This window comes from Hyaena hyaena, unplaced genomic scaffold, assembly GCF_003009895.1.
Source record: "Hyaena hyaena isolate Hyena2069 unplaced genomic scaffold, ASM300989v1 scaffold_56, whole genome shotgun sequence".
In the NCBI taxonomy this organism is placed as follows: domain Eukaryota; kingdom Metazoa; phylum Chordata; class Mammalia; order Carnivora; family Hyaenidae; genus Hyaena; species Hyaena hyaena.
This window is the reverse complement of record NW_024080688.1, coordinates 3,091,654-3,109,170: the sequence shown is the minus strand read 5'-3', so window position 1 is coordinate 3,109,170 and position 17,517 is coordinate 3,091,654. Positions and strand designations below refer to the sequence as shown.

At 58.2% G+C, this 17,517-nt stretch overlaps 1 protein-coding gene across 4 annotated transcripts in view; it reads right to left on the bottom strand.

Annotated features, from left to right (window-relative positions):
• The window catches only part of ATP2B2 (ATPase plasma membrane Ca2+ transporting 2), a 112,299-nt gene that overhangs the window by 15,453 nt on the left and 79,329 nt on the right, over positions 1-17,517 (bottom strand). For all 4 annotated transcript variants that reach the window (XM_039231385.1, XM_039231384.1, XM_039231381.1 and 1 more), the window contains 6 exons: positions 17,198-17,432; positions 8,687-8,866; positions 8,423-8,510; positions 4,149-4,255; positions 3,529-3,720; positions 344-557 (listed from right to left, as the gene is read on the bottom strand). In XM_039231385.1, the coding sequence (XP_039087316.1) occupies positions 344-557; positions 3,529-3,720; positions 4,149-4,255; positions 8,423-8,510; positions 8,687-8,866; positions 17,198-17,432 (1,016 nt within the window). The remainder of the gene's footprint in view (positions 1-343; positions 558-3,528; positions 3,721-4,148; positions 4,256-8,422; positions 8,511-8,686; positions 8,867-17,197; positions 17,433-17,517) is intronic.

The window sequence follows — 17,517 nt, the reverse complement described above, 5'->3', positions numbered from 1 at the left end:
GCGGCACCTCCCCAGGGAAGTCTTCGGATGCCTTCGTGGGGCGAGGATGAGGTGCAGGAATGGGTCAGAGGAGGGGCCGGGGGGCTCGGATCAGCACTTGGGTGCCTCCTTGCACAGCGCGCACTCCATTTCTGGAGCTGTGATCCCTGGAAAAGCCCTGGCTTTGAGGTCGGCCAGACCCGAGACAGGGCCTAGCTCTGCCCCGGACTTGCTCTGTGATCTCGAGCAATGAGCAGCACCTCCCTGGGCCTCTGTCACCTCACTGGCAAACAAGAGAGCAGGTGTGGATCCAGAGCGCTGTGTCTGGGCCGCGGAGTCGCAGGTGGGCCGGCGGGGGACTCACCAACAAAAAGCAGGGTGAAGATGAGGGTGAGCTGGTAGACGGCGTGGCCCAGAATGTTCTTCATCATGGTCCGAGAGATGAGGGGCTTGTTGCGGCCGTACGGCTTCCTCAGGAGCAGGGTCTCGGTGGGCGGCTCGGTGGCCAGCGCCAGCGAGGCGAACGTGTCCATGATGAGGTTTACCCAGAGCATCTGCACGGCCTTCAGCGGGGAGTCCTAGAGGCGGCAGCGGTGGGGAAGGCTGTCACCAGAGGGGTCGGCCCCACTGGCCGCTACGAAGTGCCGGGTGTGGGTCTCGGCAGCTTCTTGGTGGAGTCTGGAGCCGGCTCGGCCTCCTGAGCAGGCACCCGGCGGGTGTGATGGGCTTTCCCTTCCCTGGAGAACAGCCTAGGTCTGCCTGCCCGTGTTCTCCCCCAAAGAGAACATGGGGTGAGTCCTCCAGGCACAATGGTAAGCAGCTCCCTGCCTTCTGGAAAACTCACCCACATCCCCACCATCTGCCTGCCTCCCCTCCAGTCCCTGTGGACTCCTCTCTCCTGGCCAAGGCCACGATCCCGTCTCCTTAGCTTCCCTCTGCCCTTCCTCTCGCTGCTTCCCCCTTAACTACCAATGTCCCCCTCAACTATCAATGGCTCTGGTCTCTGCCATCCCACACCCGTGGTGCCGCCTCTTCACCACCACCCAGTTCCTTCCTACCTCGTCATCCCACTTTAAGCAATTATCGTGTCCTCTGGGATTCCAGAAATAACACCCTTTGGTGGTGGGACATTTGGGCAAGTAAGGAATAGCGGAGGAAGCTAAAAGTCATCCGTGGTCTGGTCACTTACGGGCGCCCACCATCCACATCCTGGCGTGGATCCTTCACGCCTCTCTCGGGCCAGGGTCCTACAGTGGAACTGCTCCGTACACAATCATATCACGTGGGGTGCACTGCCTGGAACCCATCTACCGTCTCCTCCTCCCTCTCACGCCCCAGTGACGTGGGAGCCAGACTTTGGCCTCTCTGAGCTCCCCAACTCCCTTTCTCCAAGGTCACCAGAACCTTCCTTGTCACCGAGAGACACATTTTCCAGCCGTGTGTCCTGGCTTGGCCACTGCCTCCTCCTGGTGCCTGACCTCACTCACCTGGCCCTCAGTGTCCCTTTCCAGCTCCCTCAGGCTCTTCTTCTCCTGCCTCTTATTTATCTCTTATTTTTTAAATTTTTTTTTTTTGGTGGGGGAGTGCACAGGCAGGGGAGGGGCAGAGAGAGAGAGAGGGAGACAGAGGATCTGAAGCAGGGTTCTCTCTGACAGCCCTGACTAGGGGCTCAAACTCACAAACTGTGAGATCACAACCTGAGCTGAAGTCGGATGCTTAACCGACCGAGCCACCCAGGTGCCCCTTCCCCTGCCTTAAAAAAATTTTTTTTTAAAATCGATTTTTGAGAGAGACAGAGCATGAGTCGGGGGGGAAGAGAGAGAGAGAGGGGGAGACACAGAGTGTGAAGCAAGCTCCAGGCTCTGAACTTTCATTACAGAGCCTGATGTGGGGCTCGAACTTACGAACTGTGAGATCATGACCTGAGCCAAAGTCAGATGCTCAACCAACTGAGCCACTCAGGCGCCCCTCCCCTGCCTTTTAAATCTGTGTCCCCCATGGCCCCTTCCTCAGCCCTGCTCTCCTCTCCACACCTGTCCCCTGGCTTTCATTTCAGTGCCCACCTCTCCCCAGCACCAGCCACTCTCCGACCCAGACTTCCCCTCTGGTTTGAGCCTCATCTATGGGGAGAACACCTCCTTCAGGAAGCCCACAGACTGTGTAAGCCTAATAGCCCAAACTGAGCTGATCTTCACCCCTCTGTCATTTCTCAGGGCAGCGCCCCAAGGCCTACTCTGCCTGCACCCCATGCACTCACTCACTCCTCCTAGATACTCCCCACAGCCCCTCCCGCAGGCCACCTCTCCCACCCCAGCCCTGGCGCAGCCAAGTTCCCATGCCCTGCGGCTTCCTCCTGCTCATCAGCCTTCTCTGTTTACCCGTGCCTCAGGGTCAGGGCCCCCCACATCTCCACCAAGGCCTACACGGCCCCGCTGCCCCCTTAGTCTAAAACCTCAGGCAAACCCATAGTCCCCTCCGAACCCCCCCCCCCCCCCCGCGTTTCCCCGACTGGCGTCAGTGGGTCTCTGAGAAGCCTTGTAGGAGCTGCTGGGCTTGTGGGGGTGTTCCCCAAGCCACCACTAGAGGGAGTCTCTCGCCCACAGAGCAGGAGGGCCCTTTCGGCAGCAGGCACCCACCAGCCCCCTCCCAGCTCAGACCCTCAGGGTAGGGTACTGGGTGCTGCCACACGCACCCAGCGGCTCTCAGTGCAACAGAGGGGAGCGGCATTCCTAAGGCCACAAAGCTCTTTGGGGCAGGGCTGCCTTCTGGGCTTCTGGGGGCTCCCATCTGTGGGCACCAGCCTGTCTGCCCATGTGAGTGCTGGGAGGCCTTGGGGTACCAGCCCTCTCCTCCCCAGGCCAGGCTGGTCGGCCCCCGGGGGAAGGAAGGAGGCTGCAGGAACCATGGCAGGGTCCTGACTGCGCCATCCTCTAGGCCTCAGTTTCTGCCTCTGTAAAATGGGGATCATCCTAGTTGCTGCCTCATGGGGCCTGGGGGGGAAATCGGGGGGGGGGGTGGCTGCAGACACGCAGGGCTGCTGGCTGGCTTCCCCTGCACTCAGGGGACGGGGCTGCTCCTGACCCAGATGGTGATCCCGACAGACAACTGCCTCTCCCGGTGACAGAGAGCCATGACCTGGCCTCAGGGCCCTGGGCAAACAGGCCTCTCCCGTCATACTCCTTCCAGAATGCAGGCCCCCGGGTGCCTGGGTCCCTGCCGTTCCTTGTCCCAAGCTGGTTGCCTGATGCCCTTTGGGCCCTGCCCCGCCCTGCCTCCCTCTGGCCCCTTGGGGGCTCTGCCTTCCTTCGAGGATGACCTCTGCTGCCTCGGGGAGCAAGGCCGGGCTTGCTCCTGGGTTGCACAGTCAGGGGGGTGAGGCCTGACATCTCTCATCTGCCGCATGACCTTGGGCCGGCCCCCCACCTTGCTGAGCCTCATTTGCCCGGGCTGGTGCCTGCCCCTGAGGTGTGCGATGCAGCTCCTGGCCCTTGGCAGGGGCTCCCCCAGGCTCCGGCCTGCCCCACCCGGCCCGCCCCCTGGAGGACCCACCTGCGTGATGCAGGCGCCCGTGAAGGCCACGATCACGGCCACCACGTTGACCGTCAGCTGGAACTGCAGGAACTTGGAGATGCTGTCGTAGACGTTGCGGCCCCACATCACCGCCTTGACGATGCTGCTGAAGTTGTCATCCGTGAGGATGATGTCCGAGGCCTCCTTGGCCACATCCGTGCCTGCGATGCCCTGGGGGGACAGGGACACGAGCCTGGGCGCGGTGGCTGGTGAGCAGCTCAAGCAGCACTGCCTTCACCTCCTGCAACACCTCCCCCCACCCCCCCACGCACACTCCCAACCACATGGACAGACCTCGTGGGCATGTGGGCCCGAACTTCTCACAGACCCAGCCTCCCGAGGCCAAGCCTCTCCCGGGCCCATCCCCCCACCAACGCCTCCCTCCCACACACCCATCGCAAGGAGCACCCCCTGACCCTTCCAGGAAGACCCCGGGGGGCCAGACGGCCCTGAGAGCGCTGGGCACATGAGGGGGACAGTGGGTGTGCGTGGAGCGTGAGCTGGGGGTCCCGCACAGTCGGCTGGAGGCTGTTCTGCCCACGCCCCCTGCCCATGAGCTCTGCTAGGTACCGCCCCGGGCCCGCCGCGAGCTGCCCTACCATGGCGAAGCCCACGTCAGCCTTCTTGAGCGCAGGCCCGTCGTTGGTGCCGTCCCCCGTCACGGCCACCACCTGCCGCTGCTCTGTGTGGGTGCTATCGATGATACCTGGGGGGTGAGGCAGGAGCGTGCTCAGGGCCCTGGACAGACGCTCCGTGGGCAAGGGCAGCCCGGGCCAGCCTGATCGCTGGAGGACCTGGGCCGGGCACAGCCTTCTCCTTGGCCTCTGCCCCGCCCCCGCCCCACTTTGTGGCTCTTCCCAGGTCCAGGCTTGCCCACGGCTGCCAGCACCTGCGTGCCCTTGCTGCCTTTCCAGCAGGTTCTTCACTTCTGCAGCCCTCTGCCACATTGCTGGCTACCCCAGCTGGAAGGCCTCCCCATCTGCCTGTGTTCCGGAAGCTCCTCTCTTCTCCATAGGCCGGGCTCCCACCATCTGCTCCCTCAGCACCTTCTCCCCGGGCCATGCAGTCACTTACTGAGGAGGCCTGGGCTGGGCCATTTGCCAATGACCCCTGACCCACCATTCTGGCCTTGACCTGTCTCCAAACATTCACCCTCAATAAAATATTCAGCAAAGAGGAGAAACAGATGACACAGGGCTCCGTCACTGAGCTGCGGCCCGCGGAGGAGAGCGGGTGGGAGATGCCATCACAGGGCCCGTGTGGGGTCTGGGAACACGTGCCCGCGGACAGGACAGGAATTTGAATGTCACTCCTGGCGCGTCTCTCTCTCATCCCGCGCCTCACGTCCACCACCACCGAGGCCCGCAGATCGCGCTCCGCGACCCCAGGTGAACTCGCACTTCTCTGCGCCGTTCCCTCTGCCACGGCATCGCCCCGCCCGCTCGCCGACCCCAGCTGCCCCTCCGGTCTGCAAGCGGTGCCAGGGGCTGTCTCCAAGCCCTGGGACAGACCCGTCCCCTGCCCCCAGCGGGGTCTTCCTCTCACTGCCCACCCTGGCCTCAGGGTGACATTCATGTTCTTTGCTCCTTCAGAAAATTCGAAGTTCCCTGTGGTCAGGCCTCACCCCTTCTCTGATCTCTTCTCTCGCGTCAGGCCGCCCGCCCTCTGAGCTCCAGCCATAGGAATGGCTCTCCGTCTGCAAAGCTGGCTTCCTCGCCCATCTGCAGGGCTGTCCCCCCGGCAGCTGTGCCGTCACCCGCCTGCGGTCTCAGCTCAGATGCCACTTCCCCTGGGAAGGCTCTGTGACTCCCCGAGGACCCTGGTCCGCCCTAATCGGATCCCTGTAGCTCCCATGTGTGTCTCTCCCTGTCCTGTGCCCGGCGGACGGCAGCGGCCTGTGGAATGAGGGAATGGATTCCCTGACTCGAGGAGACTCTGCAGCCCCCCAACAGGCCCCCCAGCTCTTGGCAAACGTCCAAGTTCCATCCCCTTAAGGCCCAGCTCCAAGGCCACATGCTCCGGGGGTCGACCTGGGCTGCTCCCCCAGCTGGTGGCTGTCCCTCAGTTTCCCCCCACCCCCCAAGCCTCAGGCTCCAGTCTCCGTCTACTGGGCATCTGAGCCTTTGTTCCCGCTGGCTCTCCGAGCCTGCCCACGTGCTCCTCCAGAGCAGGGACGGCCAAGGGCTCCTCTGTGGCCCCTCAGGCTGGTGCCAGCCTTGCCACAGCCCTCCCGCTGTGTCCCAATGGAAGGGAAGCTGGGGGGACACCTCGTCCGTCACGCCGGCATGGCCCCGTCACCCGCTGACACATCTCCGCCGCGTGTGGTCGCGAAGGGCCATTTCCTGTGGTCCCATCCCTGTTCCATCTGTCTGGACCTCTCAGTGCCACTCATGCCACAGGCCGTACCTCGCTCCTCAGCAGGCCCCTTCCTTGTCTTCCTGGACACCACAGCTCCCGGCTGTCCCCCTACCCCTCTGGCAGCCTCTTCTCGGTCTCCCGGCCTCTGCCCGTCGCTCCCGGGGGAGGCCCTGGGTTCAGCTGGCTGTCCCCACCCGGCACACTCCGCCTGTGCCTAATCTCTCTCCTGAGTCCTGACCATGTGGATGGCCAGCTGTCTTCTGGACGCCTCCACTCGGATGTCACAGGGCCTCCGGCTCGGCCAGTCCTAAACACGTCACCTGCACTCAGATCTGTCCCTTGTGAGTCCTAACATCCAGCTGCCCGGTCAAAAACCAGGGGCTGCGCTGACACGCTGCGGGCTCTCAAACAGGGGCAGACGGAGGGAATATGGGCCCCTCACCCCGGCCAGGCCTCCACCGTGTCCGAATGGTCGCTGGGCCCACATCCTTGCACCACCCAAGCAGGTCTCTGACCCAGTGACTTCCAGCTCCACCTGCAATGTCACCACCCTGGTCCTGGCATCACGTCTCACAGATGGACAGTTTCGATGGTCCCTCCGCCTCCAGGCCATTCTCCCCACAAGCGGGACAGAACTTTCTAAAACAATGCTTTCCCCCTCAAGGCCCTCCCAACGGCTCCCAACCTCAGGCTAACAGCTCAGGTCCCCAGCCTGGCATTCAAGGCCCTACATGATCTGACACGGGCACTCCCTTCTCTGGCCTCTCTCTCTTTCTCTCCTGAGGTCCCTGCCTGGGCAAGTGAGCTTCTTTCCACTTCTAGAAATCTGGGCTTTCACAGTGCAATCCTCTTCCCTGCCTGAAACACAGGCCCTTTCTCCTGGACCCTCAAGCCACCTTTGATGGCCTATTACGTGATCCCCATCCCCAGCCTGAGTGAGAGGCCAACAGAGGGCCCCCACCCTTCTCTTCCACCAGTGCAGCTTCCAGATCTGTGGAAGGAAAGCTATTTAATGTCTGCTGGATGGAATCTGGACCATGAATTCCAAGGGGGAAGGACCACGTGTGCCAAGGGTAGGGCCTGGCACTTAGTAGAGCTTCAATAAAAATGTATCAAGAGAATGAGTAAATAAGTGAATGAGTGAATGAAAAAGAAGTGGGGATGTGTGGGGGGGCCTCATGCTCTGGCATCTGTGGTTCTGGGGTTCTATGTTTCTGTCCCCGGGCCACATCGCCCTCCATTCATGTCCCTGGGCAGCACTGTGGGAAACTCTGAGATGCGCTAGAGACGACCTCAGCCAGAAACCTGCCCTCCTATGGCCATTTTAAAGATGGGAAAACGGAGGGGCACCTGAGTGGCTTAGTCGGTTAAGCATCCGACTTTGGCTCAGGTCATGATCTCACGGTTCTGTGGGTTCAAGCCCTGAGCTGGGCTCTGTGCTGACAGATCAGAGCCTGGAGCCTGCTTCAGATTCTGCGTCTCCCTCTCTCTCTGCCCCTCCCTGACACAGGCTCTGTCTCTGTCTCTCTGTCTCAAAAACAAACCTTAAAACAAGACAGGAAAACTGAATCCCGGAAGAGGTGGGACTTGGCCAAGGCTACAGAACAGGTCAGTGGCAGAGCCAGGCGGGACCTGGCCACCTACATGAGCTCAGCAAGTAGGACGCCCTCTCTCTGGAAGGAGACAAGGAAGGAGAAGGATGCTAGCTTTTGGCCTCATCTCTCAGATTGCTATTCCCAGGATAGACCACCCTTGGGGTCCCCGTTGGGGTCCTCAGAGAGCAGGCAGGCCAAGGGTCTCAAACTCACAACTCTGGGACCAGACGGAGAACACGGATGAGTGAAGGGGGCTGGGTGTCAGACAACAGGGAGCGGGGGCGACTGCTTCAAATGTGAGCGGGGGCGCGCCTGGGCGGCTCAGTCCCTTACGCATCTGACTTCGGCTCAGGTCATGGCTTCACGGCTCATGATTTCGAGTCCTACATTGGGTGAGCTCAAGCCCCGTGTCGGGTGAAAAAACCCCAAACCAACCACAAGCCCTGCTTTGGTTAAGCCCTGGCTCTCTCTCTCTCTCTCTCTCTCTCTCTCCCCCACCCCATCTCTGTCCCTCCCTCACTTGTGCTTTTTCTCTGTCGCAAAAAAAAAAAAAAAAAGCCTCTTTTAAAAAATGTGAGAGCAGAGTTTGTATAAAGCCATCCAAATTCAACATAAACAAAGGCACTGTCCCAGTCAAATACAACCTCTCTGGGTCCCATTTGGCCCTCAGGCCAAGAGCTGTGGCCCTAGACATGCCCAGTCCCACCGCTTCCTAGAGGAAGTGGCAGCCAGAGAAAAGACTCACAATCTCGTGGGACTCACTGGGGCCCTTAGAGGGCCTCCCAGGGCTGTAATGGGGCACAGCCAGGGTGTTGCCAGGTGTGGGGAGCCCCATGCAAAGGCCCGTCTGGAAAGAAGCTGCAGGAGCCAGGAGAGGAGGGGGCTCTGGCCTCAGAACTGCCCCTCCCCCCCAGTCTTACCTTTGACGAGGGTATGCTTGTCCGTGGGCGAGGAGCGAGCCAGCACCCGCAGTTTTGGCCAGATCTTATCAATCCGTTCTTGTTCAATCTGGAGAGGGATGGGGGGTCTGAGAGAGAGGCCTGGAGAAGGGAGGGGGCTGGCCCAAAGTCCCTGGGCTTGGGGGCACGCCGGCTGGCGTCTGCGCAGTCACAGAAGCCCCCATGCCTCCCCATATCCCCCATCCTAGCTCATCCCTCGGAGGCCCCTCTGTGCTGGGCACGTACCTCCCCCTTCTCGTTGCGGATCCTCCGGTTGAACTCCTTGCCCTCCAGGCACAGGAAGTCCTCCCCAGGGTGGATGATGCCACACTTGATGGCGATGGCCCGGGCCGTGTTGATATTGTCACCGGTGACCATGCGGACTGTGATGCCTGCTCGCTGGCACTTGCGGATGGCTTCTGGGACCTGGCGGGAGGGCCGGAGCCATGGGGTGAGCACCACCTGGGGCAGGCCCCCACTGCCCTTACGGACTCCAGAGTGAGCCCTGCTCACAGGCAGCTCCAGCGTGAGGAGCCTGGATGACCATGAGATACTGAGAGCAAGCCTGGCAAATGGGTCATCTCCTGTGCCCATGGCAGGCATTGTTAATCGATCACAGAACTTCTGATTAAACCTTGATGTGGTCTCAGGATTCTCAGTAGAGTGTCAGGCAGCTATCACCATGAGAGTCCATCCTGAGATGAACCCACTGGCTGTCCTGACTTGGGCAAGGGATTTGAGAAAGACCCCGACAATATGCTCTCAGATCTGGCCCCAGGCGGAAGTAGGATACTCTACTATTGCATAAGAATGTGTGCCTGCTTTAACCACATGCACCATCCCTGCAAATTCAGTGACAAATATGTTCGCATATTTTTAGCGTTTTTTTTGTGGGGGGGGAGGGGGATACTGCATTTTGGGAGCACTTCATTTACAGAATGTGACACTGGCTTAGAATAAATACAAATGATTATGCTTCATGTAAAACAGGACATTTCCCTGAGAGAGTAAGGACTGCCTCCTGCCCTGACGGCAATAATAGACTGATGTCTGGGCCAATCAGGCCAGAGTAGACCCAGCCAATCAGCAGGCGGCAGGCCCCTCTCTCCCCGCCCCCTCCCCACCCCACCCCCCCCAGTTCCCGCCCCTACACCGAGCTGTGGGTTTATCTGCCCAGCAATTAGGCTGCAGAAACCGGCCTGGAGCTGCCGCAGCCCTTTACACACAACACAAATCAACTGAACAAGTGATTCTTACCCGTGGGCAGTGACGAATGATAAAATAATATGGTAATATTTGCTATTTGCTGCAAAAAGTTTTTGAGTGGAAGAAGACATGTCAAGGGCAGAAAAATCCAGTTGTCTCAAAAGACCAAAGCACTTTAGAGTCTCAGGCTTGGATTCAGGGAGTCTGACTCCCACTCCTCTTCCACACTATAGTGCCTGGGAGCTCACTCCCATCCCTACTCTGCAAAGTCACCGCTGAGAAGGTCTGATGACTGTTACGGGCTGTACTGTGGCTGCCCCAAAAAGATACATTAAAGTCTCGAGGCGCCTGGGTGGCTCAGTCCTTTAAGTGTCCAACTTCAACTCAGGTCATGATCTGATCTCATGATTCGTGAGTTCAAGCTGAGTATTGGGCTCTGTGCTGACAGCTCAGAGCCTGGAGGCTGCTTTAGATTCTGTGTCTCTCTCTCTTTGTGCCCCTCCCTCCCTTACACTCTGTCTCTCTCTCAAAAAGAAAAAAAATATGTTAATGTCTTAGCCCCCCGTCCTGTGAATATGACCTTACTTGAAGTTAGGGTGTTTATAGAGGTAATCAAGTTGAGGTCGGTAGGGTGGCCCTCAATCAGTGTGACTGGGGTTTTTACGAAGAGGGGAAATTTGGACTCAGACACACACGCTGAGAGAATGTCATATGAAGCTAAAGGCAGAGATTGGGGTGTCGCTGCCACAAGTCGTGGACCAGCGAAGATTCCTAGCAGCTCCCCAGCAGCTGGGGCTGGGGGAGGCCTGAAGCAGATTCCCCCTCGCTGCGCTCAGAAGAAACCCACCCTGTCAACCCTTGACCTTGGACTTCCAGCCTCCAGAACTGTGAGAGAACCCAGTTCTGTTGTCTGAGCCACCCGGTCTGTGCTATTTCGTTATGGCAACTAATACAGAGAGAACACTGGTTCAAAACTTGACTGTGGACAACTCCTGTCCGCTGGTCCCTGCCTTTAGGAATTTTAAAAATAAGGATTGACCTTGAAAATATCTAGCCTGTGTCCACCCCCGTCCACAGCATCTGCTGTTCCTTCAGCACAGGGACTACCATTCCAGGCGGGGGCCGCTGCTCAGCCCCTCCCCAGCCTCCCTGCCTCCGGCCTCGCCCGTCTTCCATCCGTCCCCTACCAGACCTCCAGTGACCTGCCTAGAGTTCAGCCGTCGCTGTCACTCCCTCCCAGCTGCTTATAGAGAAAATCAAAACTCCTGAGCATTGCCATCTTGTGGTAGAGCGAGGAACAAATGCCATGAAGAGGCAGGGTCCTGGGCAAGGTCAGGAGAACCCTCCGGCTACCAGAACCGTAAAAGAGACCAGGTCGGTGGTGACAGGTAGTGATCTCCCCGTCACAAGGGCTAGAGCAGGGTCAGCTGACCACGGGTCTCTTCTGGCTGCATTTCCGGGGCCCGGGGAAGAGCCCACTGCGGGGCTTGGGGGCCACGTGAGCAAGGCCTCTGCCTTGTGCTACAGCGGCTGCTTGCATACGCAACCGTGACCTCTTTTCACAAAGCCAGAGGGAGTGGGGGCGTGGAGTGTCCAACATCCCGCTTACATAATTTACTGATGTCCTCACAATGGTGGTAGCCCAGGCTGCAGCCCAGTCTCCTGCTGTCTCCTGTTCAGAGGAGAGGAAAGAGCCACTGCTCTTTTGGGGACGTCCACTTTATCTGCCTCCTGCCCTCAAAGGAACAGTTTAGGTTCTGTTTGGTTCGAAGATGCTCAAGGCCTTGGAGTTGGGAGGGACTTCAGACCATGACTCTGACTCTGCTTGTTGCCTAGCTCTCCTGCTAGGCATCCCAACAGATGGCCAGCCAGCCTCTGCTTGCAGGCCTCTGATGACAGGGTGCTCACTCCCTCCAAGGCTGACCGCTCCACAGTGGGACAAGTCTATCATCTCCTTTCACATAATCGCTCTTTTTTTCAGATGAGAGAGCAGTTGCTCTGGGTCGGAGCTGTACCCTTGTAGGAGGCAGGGTCTTTGGTAAAGACCTCTGTACAACGGGCTCTGGGAGCACAGAGGAGTAGATGGAGAGGAGAAATCCGAGAAAGCTTCCTGGAGGAGGGGATGTCTGAGCTGCTTCTGTTCAGCTAACACTAATAGTGGCTCCGGAGCCTGGTGTTGTTCCCAGTCTGGGGCTACACAGATGACCGTTTCATTGTGGCCCAGGCCACAGAGAACTGTCCAGGAGATGCAGAGAAGGAGGGAAGGGTGCTGTGGGAGAAGTGTAGCAGGCGACCTGGAGGGGCTGAGGCTGAAGAGGATGTGGGGCAGGAGCCAGTGGCCGTGAAGCTGGGGAAAGGCTCGAGGTCAGAAGGTGCTGGAACCAGGGGGCTTGCTCCTTCAGGCCTGGGGCCCGTGGTAAGTTCTGAACTGGTGATGAGGGGACTAGACACTGTGTTTTAGAGAGACTACCACTTTTCAGGCTGTCTCAGGGGGCCGGCATCTGCCTGCTTGGAATCCGCACCCTCCGGGGCTCCCCAAAACAGTGGCTCAGGGAGAAAAAGAAGGCCACTCATTGTTATGGCCCCACGCTTTCCTCTGTATGTCGGAGGCTTCTCTGCCTCTCGGAGAGTGGACTCAGGGACCAAAGGGCTGGGCTGGGCTTTGCCCTGGGGTTCCCCCTGAGCATTGGTTTCTTCATCTGTAAAGTGGGGATGACAGTCTACACCCCTCAGTGAGCTGGACGATTTCACGACAGACGCTGGTGGTGGTGGTGGTGTGGCTGGCAACACGCCTTAACATGGTCTTCCTGGCTTGTTCCTTTTTTCCCTTCCTTCCTTCCTTCCTTCCTTCCTTCCTTCCTTCCTTCCTTCCTTCCTCTCTCTCTCTCTCTCTTTCTTTTTTTTGAAAGCAAGGAGACAACATTATTGACTCAAGAAACTTAAAAGCTCAGACGTGAAAGTGACCTCCAAGAACTCAAATGATACTTTCATTCTCTCTCTCCTTCCTTCAGGGCGTCATGTGTGTGTTATCCTTTCCTATCACACAGAGGCTTCTGTCGGATGTGGAGGAGGCTACGACTTCAGATAAGACTAAGTCATCCCAGCTTTGTAAACCCAGAGAAAATGGAGAGCTTCTTGTTCACTAAACCTCCCTCCTCGTGTTTAAAATCCCAAGGAAGGCTTCTGATTGGCTAACTTGTTCACATGTCCGCCCTTTGTCCAATCACTGTCACCAGCTGATAGGGTGATCTGATCGGCCTGCCTAGAATGCGGGGTGGGTTCCAGATGGGCCTGGACACACCCCAGAGCTTCCCTGGCCTCCGTGAGGTTCTCCACCTCCTTTCTGGGCAGCGGGCCCTGTACCTGGATGTCCGTGTTGGGCTTCAGTCTGGCTTGAGGCTCTCAGGTGCTATGTGTCTACCTACTCTTCCCTTTTCAGCAGGCGTTTCATCAGGCTGTGGGCTCTGGACGGCAGGGGCCGCAGATCGCCGGGGCCCGCGCGGGGGGCCCAGCACAGGATCGGTGCTTCGTACAGGTGGGTCATCATGGACCATCTCTGTGTAAGTCCCTCAAAGCCTGACCTGGCGAACAGCTTTGGATGGAGACCTGCAAACCCTTCACGGTTTAGCGCCAGCCTCCCGCCCTAGCCTTTTCTCTCATAAATCCAACGGGGGGAATTCGCTAGACTTGGCATCCCTTCTCGGACACCTCTCTGCGTCTGCCCACGTGGTCTCCTCTGCCTGGAACACCCTGTCTCCCTTAATCTGTGTGTCAGAAATCTCTCCTCCTTCAGGTGAAATGCCTCCTCCTCAGAAAGCCACTCTGGGTTCCTCCCACCCGACGGGGTGCCTCCTTAAGCCGTGTCAGTATTTCCTTGTATTACTCATTCATTTGTTTGACAAATAGCTACTGAACTGTTCTGGACACTGAGGACCCGGAGATGATTAAGGCTGAAGCCACTGGGGCACCAGTCTGGTTGAAATACACTTTCCACATAGATAAAGTAGCTGTAAAATTAAAAAAAAAAAAAAATCCCTTCTTTTGCTAAAATTATCCAAGATTTTTCTCACTGAGGAAAAACAGCCAGGAAATGGGCGCTTCCTGTTTTCATTAAATAAAGGCTTTTAAACATCTGTTGTTTCGGGTGACACCCGTCGCCTGTGACTCTAAGGGCTCCAAACACCCCCGGACAACCCGGCAAATCCCAGACTGCTGCTCTTCTGACGGGCTTATCTGTAGCGGCTTCAATCAGCCTCGGAAAGAGGACCCAAGGTAGCATCTTATGTTGTCTGGGGGCTGATGCGTAAGCCTGTATTGATCTGTTCTGTCTTCTCTCTTCCTGAGGGAGGAAGGCAACGTGATCTGTCCCCCTGACAGATGGGGAAACTGAGGGAGGCAGCATTTGTGTTCCAGGGCCAGCCGCCAAACAAATCTGAAAAGGTTGGTACGTCCTTAGAGGTGGTCCAAGCCAAGTTCCGCTCCGGCCAGCCTCACGGTGGCCTGGGAGGGCTTGCCAAAAACCGTAGGCAAGAGACACCTCCCCTAAGGTCATCCAAGAAACTGGTGATGGTGGCTGCCTGTGAGGCGGAGACCGGGGGACTGGGCGTGGCATGGGAGGCGACTTCACCCTGTTTATGCTATTGCACCCTTTGAATTTGGCTCCACATGTATCACTTACCCGACCTAAAACCCAAATAGATCAAAAGCCATCCCCACCCCCACTGGGAGATGCTGAATCCACAGGTCAGAGCTTTCATACTTTTTTTTTTTTTTTTTTAAATTTCTGAGAAAGAGAGAGAGAGACGGCACGAGCAGGGGAGGGGCAGAGAGAGGGGGAGACACAGAATCGGAAGCAGGCTCCAGGCTCTGAGCTGTCAGCACAGAGCCCGATGCGGGGCTCGAACCCAGGAACCGTGAGATCATGACCTGAGCCCGACTGAGCCACCCAGGCACCCCTGAGCTTTTATACTCTTATGCAGCGCCACCAGCAACCTGCTGTGTGTCCCTCCCTTGGGAATGGCCTACTCTCTCATTGTTCAGATGGGGAAACTGAGGCGCAGGGAAGCGATGCACCCTGGGAGGGAGTGGCAGGAGCACGATTAGAACCCGCGTCCCTGGACTCTGCGGTGTCGCTCTAGTAAGTCACTGCTCCCACCACAGCTTACAGCCTCTAAATCTACATCCCGGGGGGGGGGGCATCCAGGGGGGAGAGAGGGTCACCAACAAGGAAGCACTAACCTGACGGAAGCAGAGAAAGGCGTCAGGGTAAGCTTCCAGTCAGCTGGCTCCGAGTGTTGGAACCTGGCAGGGACCTGAGGGGCATCTGGGCCAACCTCCCATTTTATAGATGAGGAGACTGAGGCACAGAGCGGGAGAGCGGCTAGTTATTGACAGACTTGGGGCTTGGATCCAGGCCCCCTTTCTCCGATGTAGGGACCTCCGGGGTGACAGGGCTGCTGGATGGGACAGCCGTCCCTTCCCAGAGTCTGTGACTGAAGCCCGCCTGGCCGGATGATCACGCTGAGGGAAAATGCCAGGGACGCAGCTGAGCCCCTCTCTGTCCCACCTCCCTGCTGACTTAGAGCCCCTTGCCTTTCACTTCCGCGGCACCCTGGAGAAGGGCCTGGGGCCCGAAGGCAGAACACCCGTTTTAATCTGGATTTGCTCGGCCCTTTGCAGCAAGGCTTGGGGAACATCACTGCCCTGCTTGGCCTTAGTGTTTCTGCCTGCGCAGTGGGGATGCGGGGAGGCATTTGGACTAGATCAGCAGCAGCACAAGCCTGAAATCATGCCCCTTTAGTGGGCTGTGAAATCAGTTCTGAGGGAGGTGACTAGTGTTAAAAAAAAAAAGAAAGAAAGAAATAGAAGAGAATAGAAAATCCTTATGAGAGCATCGCAGTACTTTGTGAGATTATTTCGGTCAAGTCTCTGTGTTTACTGAGTCACAATATAAAATACATTTCTTAGTTTTTGTGGGTTATGACCAAAAAGATACGTGTCTGATACTGCTTTCCACGCCCCCTCCGAGATGCTTTTCACCACACCTGAGGGGTGCGGAGCTGGGGGCTCTGGGGATGGGAGGGGCGGGGGGCCACAGGCTGCCCTTGTTTGCTATGTAGAGACTGGTCTCCATTGCCCGTGAGGGGGTAACATGTCACGGGAAGCCTGAACCCATTAGCAGCTGGTAACGGGGCGTCCCATGGGGAGGCTGATAAATGGCCTCTCTGTTCAGGGACAGACACAGTTTGCAGGAAATTGCTTATGGGCTCCAGTGCCAAGCACCTGGGGCACACATCGCCTTGGCTGCTTTCAGGCTCTGGGTGGGAGTGAGGAGGCCTGTGGTGTGTGTGTGAGAGAGAGAGAGACAGAGAGAGAGAGAGAGAGAGGGAAAAGAGCACCGGGCACAGCATTGGAAGATTGGTGTTCAAGTCCCATTCATTCTCGCTCATTCATTCCACACTTATCGAGCACCTTCCAGAGGCGGGGCTCTGTGTTAGGGGCTGTTACCCGTCACTGGATCCAGACTTATGAATCCACTGGCAGGGGTGTAAAAGAAGGAGACCCACATTTATGGGCCACGTACCTCATGCCAGACACTGCCTGTTGCGTGTCTCTACATGATCTGATGCCTCATAGTACCCTGGGGTGTATGTGTGGAGAACTCTATGATTACCCCCAGTCTACAGATGAAGAAACAGAGGCTCAGAGAGGTTACATAACGGGCCCAAGGCCACACAGCCAGTAATGCCGGGACTCAGGATCCCAGGCCTGTCTGATGCCTGAGCTCACACTCCTGGTGACGCCTCTCCCCGCTGCCTAAGCTTGAAAGTCCATGTCTGTGACGTTCACTTGGTCTTTGGAAGATAGAACCTTAGAACGCTAGGGCTGGGAATTTGCCAAGCACCCTGTCTACCCCGTTTCACTGGAAAGAGGGGGAAACGGAGGCTCCAAGAGGAGCAGGGAACAGCGAGAGACCCCCAGGGGATGGTGTCAGGGCAAGTGGGGGACAGCGAGTTGCCTTCACTGGAGGAAGGTGGCCCTGAGAGGCCCTGTCACCAAATTCCGCGGCCAAGGCCTATCTGGGCCCAGCTGGGGCCAGCCTGGGAACCCCCCTCCCCACCCCGGCCCCAGCAGCTGGGTTACTCCTCGGAGGACGTGGAGGCTGGCCCCTCCTGTGCTTGTCCCGTGGGCTGGGCTCTGCCCTCTGGGGCCCCCAGGGTGAGCAGGTTCACTCTGCTTGCCCACAGGAACGTTCTGGAGATTGGCAGCAGCCCACGCTTCTCTGGCCTGGGCGGTCGGTCTGACCACACGTGTCCATCTGCCCCCAACCCTGCACGTCCCCGGCACCGAGTTCTGTCTTCCCGCCAGATGCAGAGGCAGCGAAAGGAGACTGAAGTCCTCTGGGAGCTGAGCGCTCCGTTAGGTGCACTTATCACATCGCCTTCCTCGGTCCTTGTAGGGAAACTGAGGCTCCGAGAGGTGAGGCAGCTTATGCCGGGTTGCCTGCGGGCTGGATTCCCAGCCTCTCAAGCCTGCTGGCTGGGGACTTACCTCGGGCCGCACGGGGTCCTCGATGCCCACCACACAGATGCAGGTGAGGTCGTTGAGGATGTCATTCTCGTTGTCCCAGTCGGGCTCCGGGCTGCTGGGGAAGTCGCGGTAGGCCACACAGATGGTGCGGAGGCCATCACAGGCCATGGGCTCGATCACCTTCTTCACCATCTCATCCCTGTCGCGGGGCCGGAAGACCCGGGGCTCCCCCGCCACGCTGAGGATCTTGCAGCACCTGGGAGCAGATGTGGGTAGATGGGTAAGGTCCAGCCGAGGGCCCAAGGCTCCTCCCTCTGACCAGCTCGAACTCCCCTCCCCCT